The sequence below is a fragment of the Bactrocera latifrons genome, unplaced genomic scaffold, assembly GCF_001853355.1.
Source record: "Bactrocera latifrons isolate USDA-ARS-PBARC rearing strain unplaced genomic scaffold, ASM185335v1 scaffold_139, whole genome shotgun sequence".
NCBI classification, from domain to species: Eukaryota; Metazoa; Arthropoda; class Insecta; order Diptera; family Tephritidae; genus Bactrocera; species Bactrocera latifrons.
This window is the reverse complement of record NW_017534841.1, coordinates 317,577-330,137: the sequence shown is the minus strand read 5'-3', so window position 1 is coordinate 330,137 and position 12,561 is coordinate 317,577. Positions and strand designations below refer to the sequence as shown.

At 37.0% G+C, this 12,561-nt stretch overlaps 1 protein-coding gene across 1 annotated transcript in view; it reads left to right on the top strand.

Moving 5' to 3' along the window:
* LOC108965312 (DNA N6-methyl adenine demethylase-like) overlaps positions 1-12,561 on the top strand; it is a 285,055-nt gene that overhangs the window by 69,343 nt on the left and 203,151 nt on the right. The window contains exon 4 of the mRNA XM_018927634.1: positions 2,425-2,520. Within this exon, the coding sequence (XP_018783179.1) occupies positions 2,425-2,520 (96 nt within the window). The remainder of the gene's footprint in view (positions 1-2,424; positions 2,521-12,561) is intronic.

The window sequence follows — 12,561 nt, the reverse complement described above, 5'->3', positions numbered from 1 at the left end:
GATTTTATCGCAATTTTCGACGACAGGCCTTCCGGAGCGTGGCGCATCTTTCTTGGTGAAAAAAACGTTGAAACCATCGTTGTGCGGTGAAAATGGAAACTGTATCGGGTCTATAAACTGCACAAATTTTATTGGCGGCTTGAGATGCATTTTTGCCTTTATCGTAGTAGTACTGTAAAATATGCCCTATTTTCTCTTTATTTTGCTCGATGTTTGCGACGCGATAACTTACGAACGGCTTAAAAGAAACGACAATCAATCAAACCCGTATTAGCGCGTGAGCTTTCCAAAAAGGTATMGCATGACCCGATGCGACGAATAAAACTAGAACTACGCGCTCTCAGCGCCAACTAGCGAAAATACCGCAAGACTTTTTTGACAACCTAATATATTCACGAAACTTTGTGTAGTTCATTATGTATATAAGAGATCGTTACAATCTTCCAAAAAAATCTTCAGATTGGATCATAYACATATACCTCCCATTCAAACTGACTAATCAAAATCAAGCACTTGAATTAAAAACTTTTCCATTTGTGAAGGTAATTCTAGGTTCACTTTTGTTGTTTTTGTCTTTAAATTTTCCCTCAAAATAATATTATTGTTTTAGTTCTTTCCATATCACATTTTAATTCAAAAGTCAGAGCAATTTACTTATGTATTGTTTAGCAACATGTTGCTCGCAACATATTACTTCACAATATGGTTATTTCTAATAATGTAATATAATTCAMTTAGATAAATTTTCTATGTGATATATCGAAAAGAAAAGATCAATTTAATAGCCAGATATATGTCTGTCATTTCCTCTATTAATGCATGCAACATATGTTGCMAGTTGCAAATTGGCAAATTACATTTGAAGTATTCTTCAGAATCTTGGTGAAAAATACTTCTCTTCTTTGAACTGAAAGTAGGTGGGTTATATTTGGRAAATTATAAACTACACCTCCATGACCAAAAGCAATATTACCTAAAAGTGTATAGAGAGAATAAGAGCTGTAGCATGCAAGTGGCGCTATTTTTCAAATCGCTGATACTATTTTTCTTCATCTTCAAATACAGCAATGAGAAAATAGCCGAAATCGGGCAAAAACCATTCCTACCTCTCTTGCAACATCGAAACAAAAGCTAATCCATTCATRTTYKGATACTTTCATGTATAAGTAACAAWATTAGTCCAAAATTCATTCTCTCTGATATTGAAGGTAATGACTTGATTTTTCTGAAATAAAAGTCTTTTCTCAATTAATCGGCCTAACATCCTGAAAACAACTTTCAGTTAAATAACCGGTTAATAACCAGAAAACGCTACCAAATATTTCTTTTTAAGTTGCTATGAGTTTCTCATAGCCGAATTTATAAAACTACCAAATCTTTTCTACACGTGTAATGGTTTGTCCATATGATACTCTTTTGAGTTGAGCACTGCGTATTTGCCAGTTTCCACGCAAATTCTTTCTATTTATTTGAGTTTCGGTAGTCGTGACTTGCTAAGCACCCAGCCATTGTTATTTWGGAAAAAATTGAGGATCAAAACCTTTGTAATAAAAATTATGAGATCAAATACTTAATATTTCAAGTATGACAAATGACAATTAGTTCTTAACTAAACAAAATCAAATTTAATATCGTGGTGCCCATGTTTCGCTACAAATGCTCTGATCAAAATGAATTTCGTTTCATATTTCAAAATCATATGCTATTTGCGCCCCCACCTGGGAACACTCGGAAAATGAATGCAGCAAAAATTTCCGGCATTCAAATAAAAGCAGAGAACGTATATTATTTTACGTTCTCTGATAAAAGCAGAAAATAGTAAAGGCATATGTCCGTGCTAAGTGCTATAAAAGTAGGTTCGCGTCAGTGAATATTTATCGGTTTATGTCTGCGTTAAGGGCATCCTGCAAATACGGACAAGTGCTATAAAGTGGTGAATAGCAAATTTCGGAACCATTTGCTTCTTATATTTCGTAATTTATATTTTCAACTCAGTGTGATGAGAACAAATGATATGTTTGAGAACAGTTCCATATTTTCGTGAGGTGAATACAAAGTTTCTTGTAGCTAGGACACACACCGGTAGAAGTTTCATATGATTCGTTGAATTCAGTTTTTCAGAAAGTTGATGAAATATAGTTGATTGTAATCAAAGTATTACAGATTAATCCGTGTAGGACTTACAGACGAAATATTAAAAATACATACATATTATATGCATGTGAGTGTAAATACATATATTTGTAATAAAAATTGTAATTAGTCATTTCTTAATTTTAAAATTTCTCTAAATTTTCTAACTCGAATCACCATCTTCCTCAAAGAAATTACGGGTTATTGAAGTTGAACTGTATATWGATATATTTTATTTCTSTAACAACCATGAATTTGTTTTAATSCATTTATYTATTTTTCTGTTTCCAGATTATCTACGGTGCCGATGGTCAACCGATTCGTGCGGAGAAGCGTGGACGCGGTAAAGCGCGTAACACAGCGGGCAATGGAACACCAACAACTGGGGTAAGTGACGATTTTAGCTCTCAATATCAGTTGCTGAAGTAATTGATGTGATAAAGTTATTAATTTTAGTCAAGTTTATTATTATCTTCGACATATTTAAGACCAAAAAAGATTTTAAAAATATTTATTTATAAGATTTTTTCTTAATAYTTCATTCATATTTCAAAAGTTTATATAAAAAAGTTATCATGATGTTGAAGACAAAAAGGAAAACAGGTCTTGTCTATCATGTCACGAAGTGAAACTCTTCCGCTGATCTAAAGAGAAAAAWGGTTATATTTTTAAGCTCTACAAATTTTATTAAAGCGATAAAAACCAAAAGGCTTAACAGTTAAAATTATTATTATTTGTTTTTTTTTTTTTGTGAAAAAATGGTCGCTAGTTAAAAAATAGTTTTCAGCAAAAATACTTTACAAAATAGCTTTCAGTATTTTTTAAAGTTTTCTAATACTTTTGAAAATAATAAAATTGAGAAATTTTATTTTTTTGTTGTAGTATTTTGAAAACTTTTCTAAAATTTGTTTTTAATAACACAATTTTTAAATTTTGATTTTTTGGTTGTTTTGTACTTGATATTTGTTTACAAATGTTCGATAAACAATAGAGTATTGTTTCCAGAAAAAATGCGCTTAAAATTCCTCCAGCTGTCAATGAACTGTTGGAGGCGTGGTGACTAAACCACTCGAGATGTCACGGCACTAAAGTGGTTGTGCTTTTTTGAGTAATTCGATTTTGAAAAATCCTTCTGAGAAGGTAACTTTGAGTATTTATCAACATATGTATGTATGAAGAAAATCACATTGAAATATGGTGTATGAAGATCACGAAAAAGTCTTTTGAATTTTTAAAAAGTGAGCTTTTGTCTCTTTTGAGTTTAAATATGAATTATGCCAGTCCCAAAAGCTGCTCTGCTCTAACTATTGGATTGGCTGTTAGAGTGAGCATTTCTCCCTCTTGGCTTTAAATATGTATTGTACAAATTCTAAAAGGKTTTCTCCTCAAACTATTAGAGCAGGTATTTAAATGTTAGTAGTGGAAGTGTTATTCTACAATTTTCTGTTTAGTTTAAACATTATGTTATGGCTTACTTTCTATCAAATTACMAAATAATGGTCTTGGACTTTGGTGACCATTTCAGTATAGACTCTTTTACATATTTTTATGAGAAAATTTATAACGGATTTCAGAAGTCATATATGTATATGTAGGTTCAAACCAAATCGCTATTCATATTAGACAAAGTAGAAAGCGTAGTAAGAAAACTATAAGAAAGCTAATATTTCAGCAAACTAAGCTGGAAAACAACTTATTAGGTGTCAGTGCCTATTGAGCAGCCGAGAATTTAGACAGTATAAAAACTTCCTGGTAGGTCAACATTCAACTTCCTGATAGGTTAACTATGCACTTTCTATTAAACAATATAAAACCATCCAAACAGATCATTACTTAAGTTCGTACTACGAATAGCTCGTCATGTTCAAGAACAGCATCTTTGAAGCAATGGAGCAGAAGTCTATCCTAACCTTGCATAAACACAACAAGATTGCGATATTCGAGATTTCTGTCTGCTGCATCCGCAACAACTGCTTGCCACATGACGCGGAAACTGCTGTTGCTGCCATCTATGACTGTTTGYGGCGACTAATGATGGCATTGGCTGCTCTTGACTTGTGTGGCAAGCCGATAATGAAATGCCAAAAGCATTGTTAAGACAAACAAAAAAGTGCGCACACAAGCTTAGATACATATAATATAGTACATATGTATGTATATAGATATATGCATATATTTACYTACGTTTAATGATATCGTGTATCATATGCTTAGCTACCGCATGACTAAAATGACAGCAGCAACTTCAAGYTGCGGTTGCCAGCTGCCAATTCCATTGCTATGCACAGACGTCCGGGTGCCATGCTATAAGAAGCATACGCACATATATATACACACATATGTATGCATTTGGCAACGCTGCTTCGCTGGTGGCGTTGACAATGTCAAGGCAACCACGTCAAACGCACAGCAGTCATTGCTGAAACAACGGCGAAGACAATAAAGACTACAGCAACAACAACAAGAACAACAACAACAACAACAGAAACAATAATGACAACGACAATTTTCAGTGCGTTGACAAGAAAARTTCACCTACCATTGCGATTTGTCTGTCTGGCAAGGCGTCTGGCGTGCGTCTGCTCCCAAGCGCAGAGCTGGCAATTCATCAACAAAAGCCAGGCGAGCGTATAGACGACAGCATAACAAAACAATTTAATGTTTGTTGCACTCACATGCGTACATACACACATACCCTTATGTATAGATAGGTAACTTGCCGGCAGCCAGCTCCAACCAACGTCAGGCAACAAAATGACAAAGCATATATTTGGCTGCGTCTGCGTGTGTGCTTACGCGTACTCGTATGCGCACACCTTCCTCACCTACCACACTTGGCACTCGCTTGTGGCAAGTGAGTATATCCACCTAAAACTCATACAATTTCCATGCGTTTTCATTTTATATCCCACATGCAGAAGCTCACACACTTTTATTTACACGATTTTGTACAAACACACATATGTACATGCACATGCACGYCTCATGTTCGCCACCGTTCGCCTCACATACGCGCCTCATGCCAACTTACCGTAATCTCTGTACATGGCGCCGCGTTCCAATCTTTCTGCGCTAACGCCTTTGGGATTTAACGTCGCGGCATTAAATCTGCAGTGTCGCTGGCGCGCTGCGACATTTTACACGAAAACGAGAAGAAAAAGCGTAACAACAACAATGTGTGTAGCGACAAAACAATCAGTGAAGCCACCAATCGTCCAAGCACTCTGCGGCGCAACAACATGTGTGTGCGCGCGCAAAGTTRCGAACCGCGCGGCAGGTATGAGTAACATGCCCGCAATTGCATGGCAGACGCCAGTCCGACGGCAGTTGGCAATGCGTCACCATTGCACTTGACTTGTGCGAGCGCTAAGCAACAACGCTTTTTTCGTYGCTATTTTTTGTTCATTTTTTATTTMCCCYTAGGTGTGCGCGTTGCCTGCGTTASCGCGTCGTTTAAGCTATCATCGTCATCAGCACTGCGGCAAGTCCACCACACACAACCGTTGYAATCTTTCATTCATTCATTCCCACACTCAATGCCGTGTATGCCCGTTTTCTTTGTGTCAAAGAAATGCCGCCACATGACGCTTACAAATTGTTTTTGTGTGGCTCATTCGATGGCGTTGTAGCTGCATTTAATGCCCATTACCCTGGTCGCCCATTCACCCAGTTGTGTGCCGGTCTGGCCACATTCACTTGCTCCACTTACTTAGCTTACATACCGCTACACAAGTTTGTTGGTGCGTTGCATGTACGTGCATGCTGTCTTTGGCCCAGCCRTTGCCTTGTGTTGTGTACGGTCTCCATCTGGTTCAGAGCTTGCAAAGCGCGTGCTTGTTTGCTGCCGGTTGATGTCTCAATGCGGTGTACATTGCTCCCATCGTTGCCATATTCAAAGGCGGAAAGTGCAAATATACCTCCTTGGTGGTGGCGGGATGCCGCTTTTACTGTGTTCTTATTTTCGAAAAAGTTTTGCCTCAGGATTTGAACACTATTGTCTCAATGCTGAAGTTTTTGCATTGTAAMCTCTCTTAAAAAGCTCTGTGAGTATAATCCTATAGCGTTTTTGAAGAAGTAACACTTCTTGTGCGGGCTATTCGTCTTCCAGCAATATTATTGACTTTCTATATTCCCAAAAAAAAAAAACTTTGTAAACAACCCATTAAATGCAAATTCGATAGGTATAATATAAAATTAAATGTTATCGATATTTTTGTTTTGTTTTGTTTTCTAATGATTTTATATACTCTCTGTATTTTCYGAAATATCCTAATAAGCACACTTACCAGTTATTCATAGCCTYGAAAGTGTAAAATCGATAAATATGCATTACATTATCGATAATTTATTGTTTATCGGCGGCTTTTTAGACCCTCGATATTATTTTAAACAATCTAATTAGTTTAAACTCGATGAAAATAATGACGTTATCGATAATTTATTGTTTATTTTTCAGCTCTAAATAATATGCATAATTTTATCGAAGGAAGCAAACATATGCATATATAAAATATCGTATTATCGATAGTTTTGATAGTTGTATGTTCTCATTGCATATCTTACTCATCACAAGTTACATTCGGTTTTAAATGTATAAAAATTAATCAATAAATGTATATGCTGTTATCGATAAAATATTGGTTATCGGCAGTTTTAAAATATTAATAGTATTATAAATAGTTTCCACAAAATATCGAACATGTTATCGAAATTTTATTTTTTATCGATAATTTAAAAATTCTTAATGGTACTATAATCGATATATTTGCCGAGCTTCTGTCTCCGCAAGCATTTATTTCTATGTAAATTTTACAATTTTAACGTTTTCAACCATAGTGACACACTGTATGTCCAGCTTACAACAGGTAGGTGGAAAGACTACCGCGTTTCTCATCGCACTTGAGCCGTTCTTGTGGCGGAACACTCAAACTCCGCCACTTCGCTTGCTGTTCGCATATTTTGCTCATTGCCGTTGCTATTCCATATCTTTGCGGCCACTAAGGCTAATGCCAGTCTTCAAAGGCTACAACAACAATTGTACGTAAAGGGAAGGTGCTGCAGACCAGCAGCAGACAAATTGTCTGGGCACTAGGGGTTCCACCATTTAACTGCACGACAACAGTTTTCACTTACCACTTCCACACATCCACTCATTTATACTCGTACCTTGGGCACTTTGATTGGCTGCTCCCCCATTAAGAAACGCACAAATCCCTTTTGCGGACAGACAACTGCCAAGTCATAGCTTGTACTATGGCGCTGACACGTACGTTCACACCGCCAGCAAAGGCAATAGAGCGACAGACAAAGCGTATCACACGCATCACGTGGACGCTGAACAGCACGAGCACGCCAATAGCGCCAGCGACATTGTCAATGCCACTGAAGACAGTTTGTGTTGATTTCGCAGACGATAAAATTGGGTACAACCACAACAGCAAAAAAAAAAAAGAAAAATAATAAAAGTAAAGTTGCAAGTATCCCAAATGTAGACCCGGCGGCGGCACTGACAAAAGCAAAGGCACGCGAAGGCAAAGTCAAATGTGCGCTCACGCAGCTCTTTGAGGGTTCACCAAGCACCAGCAACAACCTAAGCATTTGCCACATTTGCCGTGAAGCACACAAGAACCTTGCCTTTGACGTGTAAGCAGCTTCATGTCGATTAATATGAGCACTACGGTCGCTAACAAACCGTAAGCGGTTGCCTCAAGGGTCACTTGTGCGCGCCACATGCCACATGCTTACTCGTACTACGTTGCCATAGCGGCATTGTCAACGCCGRCTCTTKGCACGTTGTAGTCGTCGYCRCCGCCGCCGCACTTGTCATTCACACTACATGCTACATATACCGTAAGTACGACTCGAYTGACTGGAGGGGCTACTTGGCAACGTAGACACAGAAGATAGCTGCGTCTTAGCTTCCTCACATACATTTTAACTGCTTTGTTAGTTGCCGGTTGCTGCCAGCTGTCTGGTGAATGGTTTTGTTTCACTATTCATTCGTTGGAGCGAAATGCTCATTCGTTCAGCAAGCAGCATACGACAAACCGTCTTTGCGGAAGCCAACAACCCTCTTGGCTGACGGTTGACGGTCGCTTTTATTATGGTCGCAGCTTGGCAATGCTCTGTTGCTCTGCATGTTTTGCCGGCTGCCGGCTGCCAGCTACGGGTTGCCAGTTGCTGACGACTTCTGTGCTGCTCGTAGTCTCCTTGCTAGAAAGCGCGTGGGTATTCCCAACAGTGTTAGTCGGGTGCTGGCAAAGCATTGCTACAATTCCGCACGTGATGTATTCACTTTGTAGCTGTAATATGAACCCTTGGCAAGCCGGTTGCGTCTGCTGCCGGTGTCTGTGGCATGGCCGGGTCGGGTTTGTTGCTATTGTGCAAATGCTGTTGACGTCTGCTGGTAGTGGCCAGACGTGGAACGCGTCGCTTGTTGTAAAGAAGTGTTGAAAATTTTTTCTGTGCCGCATTACCCTTGCCTCTGTCTCCTTTGTCTATTATATGGCTTTGACACTCTTCGTTGGTTGACTTTGACCCAAGTCGAACACGGAAATGTTTTTATCGTCGTCTGATTTTATTAGTTTCAAGGGCAAATCTTATTTGGATTTGGGTCGCTTTTGATATGTAAGTGCACAGTTATGTTTTGCTACTATGAGTTTTCTTTGATTGTCGCACCAGTCGTACGGTGAACTTGGGTTAGGACTGCTCAACTGTTGCTCAATGACCCTGATTTCACGCTGTGTCTTTTGTGTAGAAATAACTTTAGTCTTTTACGTAAGTTTCGTTTGTGAAGCAGCAGTTGTTACTTTCAGCATTCTGCATCTGCTGGTGGGGGGATTGTAAATAGTTGTTAAGTTACCCTTCTTAGCAAAGTTAAATGGAAGTTGGTTGACCTTTTTCTGAAGACTAATTGAATTGATTTTGACTTCTGTCCTTTCCTGGAAAATACAATTTTGAAAAGAAAACAATATTTTTGAAAAGAGAGAGAAATCGTTTCTGATAAGTAAAAGTAATTTGTGAAAGCAAATAATCATTTTTGAAAAGAAAAATTAATTTTTGATTGATTCAAGTTTTTTTATAGTAGTGTCAAAATGACCCGTTGAAGTTTGGCGGGTCAAATAAGTTTTAATAATATTTTTGTAAAAAAGCGTTAAAAAAATAGTTTTTGAAATATAAAAATATCACATTTCTTATAGTATAAAAGGATATAAAAAGTTACTTTTTTCGATGTTATAGATCAGTTCTCATCTGAATAACATATTCGTAGATTATAGTGTTGCCAGGTGGTTCGATATATGAGGCTTCGATCAGCTTCTTAAAAACTTTAAACTTTGTCTCATTTTTAAGGGGTCAATATCCTTTTTTTAACTTTTGAGGTCAGTGGATCTTTTGTTTACATTTTATCTGTTGAATTACTATTTTGTTTAACTTAGTAAAGTCAACAACCTTTCTTCATTAAACGAAGGCAAGAACCTTTTGTTTACATTTTATGGTGTCCATTACTCCATTGTTTAATTTTTAAGGGGTCAATTGCCTCTATACTTATGAAACTAATGAGCCCTTTGTTTACATTTGGTCGGGTATATGATACTTTCGTTTAACTTAGTAAGGCCAACAACCTCTCTTTGCATTTATTTAGGCCAATGACTCTTTTTGTTTACATTCTCAGGTGTCAATGGCCACTTTGTTTACTTAATGAGGTCAATAGATCTTTCGTTTTGATTTAGCTAACAACTTTTTTTTTACTTCTGTGGTCAATTACTCTTTTTGTTTACATTTGCGAGGTCTATGTCCCTTTACATTATGAGGTCAGTAACCATTTCGTTTACATTTAGCCAAGTCCACAACCTTTGTTTATATTTAGTTAAGTCAATTAACTTTTTTACCGCTTTTCTTACATTTTATGAGATCAACGACCTTCTTACTTAGATTTAGTCAAGTTCACTACCTTTGTTAAAAATTTAGCTAATTTAACAACCGTTTGATTAAAAAGCAGCAATTTGTTTTAAAAACTTTTTTTTAATACTTTTTTCATATTTTTACTCTGAGCAGGGTATAAATAAGCCGGATACCCTTTTATACTTCTATTCACGAAAAAGCTTTAACAATACACTTCACCAATACAAAATATTCCCTTCAGAAATTGTTAATCTTTTCAGCTATAGAAATGCACTTGTGAAGAGTATCATGGCTTCTGTGCATTTTTTGTTTATTTTTGTTTACCACCTTGATACGGCGGCAAGCTTCTTTAGTTTTTTGCATACTTTTATGCGCGAACAGTACGTGTCTGCTTTGGTTTTATGACTGCGAATGTCACAGCGAGCGCGTAGCGAAAGTTTCTTGTGTGGCATGAAGACAGCAGCCTGCAGCAGACAGACAAATCCACTAACTGCGAAGTTTTTTAAATGGYTTTGTGTGTGTGCATGTGTGCCATACCGAGTTGACAATAAGATAAAGTTACAATTTTGGCTGCATTTCAAGTTCACCAGTGACTTTGCAGCGTTTACAGCCACAACGAGTGAAAATGAAATGAAATTTCAATAAAACTAGCAAATGCGCAATTCTTTTTACAGTCACCAATCCAGCGTACTAGGACAGTGTGGCATGCAACCAGCCGAACGACCGACTAACTGCATGTTATGTGCTGGTTGACTGGTGTACTGGCACACTTTTGCCACTGCGTTGCAATGCACCCACATAGTGGAGTCGTGTTGTAGACAACAACAACAAAGCGTCAGCAAAGGATCAATTGCCGTATTGTAAACTTAGGTTGCACGCGCACATAACCTCAATGTWATTTTTTTCGGCAAAAAACGCAGACACTTTGCTCCAGTTTTCAGCGCTGGTCTGTGAGCGCATGCCAAGCAGCATGCCACATCGCATRGCAATGCACCGTTGTCCAACTGCTRTRCATCCTCACTACGTGTTTGCTTATCGATTGTTGGTCTAACCGGCGTCGACAATAAAAAGCTGCAAAAAATTAGGTGCAACAGCATTCGCGTACGCGAAATTTTCATATTCCATTTGCAACACATACGCACATACTCGCGTTGGTTGTGTGGCAGCCGATGGAATTTGGCAATGTTGCACTTGGAAACTACAGTTTGTAAATTGTTTTTGTTGTATGTTAGGTACTTACAGCCATTGGCTCTATCAGCGTGTCATCAAAGTGTTGCCACTTTATTGGCTTACAAATAATGGTTGCATTGAGTTTTRTGCTGCCAACTTGTTGCACGGTGCTGAAGTAAAATTCATAGTGTATATTCAATGGAAAGCTGGAACAGTTTTAAGTTGTGGTTCCATACTAGGTGACAGATTTGTATACTTTTTGAAAGTACTTATGCTCAATTTTGTGTAAAATTTTRAAAAWTTTAGCATACTTTTAGGCGCATTGACTTATTAGTAGCTCATGAAATCGATTAGAATACTTGGGTTTATGAAYTCAAAATCTACTGATTATTGACCACATCGTAGCACAAATCTTAMACACTTCGGTTAATAAAAAAATATTTCATTAAATTGTTGTTTTAGAGCTCTCAAAACTTAATTTTTTTGCCCATGTCGGTAAAAAAACGAATAATTTGATTAGATCATTAAATTCACCTCACMAATTTCTACACAAACCTCCGCATAAAATCAAGTATTATCACATTATAAGCAACTACGTGATTTAATTCTGCTAAAACCACCTGCTGCTCGCCACACGCAGGCCACACTCATGTCAACATCACTTAATATCCAAGTTGTTTGAGWAAAAATCTAATAAAACTGTCGTGTCTAACTGGCTTAAGCCGCTATGCGCTTCAGTGATTGGTTAAGTGACCGRTTGCGCGTGACTAATCGCTGTCGATGGATTTCTAATTGACCACAAAGCTTCACGTACATGTCAGTCAGTCTGTCAATTGTTGCCGCTGAAAGACAATCGTAAGGTGCCACACGCATCCAGCTGTAGAGCGTAACATATTTAACAATCTTTAAGTGTGTTCATATTGATCTACGAGTACGTATCTAAATATAAATAGATATGAATATTTTTTCAACACATCAGGGTGGGTCTAATATTTTTATTAGTTTAATTTTATTTATTTTTTCTAGCAATATTTGACTGTTACTTATCCACAAATGTGAATATTGATGTAAATAAATGCCAATATCTTTTATAAATATATTAAGGTGGTTCTAATTTTATATTTTTATTAAAAATACTTCTTTTTTGAGCAAAATTTAATTAAAATTAATTGACGAGTACTTATTTAAATATAAATAAACACTAGGGCAGTTTTTATATTTCTATTAAATTTAATTATTTTTTTTAGCACTATTTGATTTTTTCTTACCCCCAAATGGAAATCTTTATATAACTAAGTTATATTTTATATACCTAAATAATTAGGGTGGTTCTAATTGTATATTTTTATTTAAAAG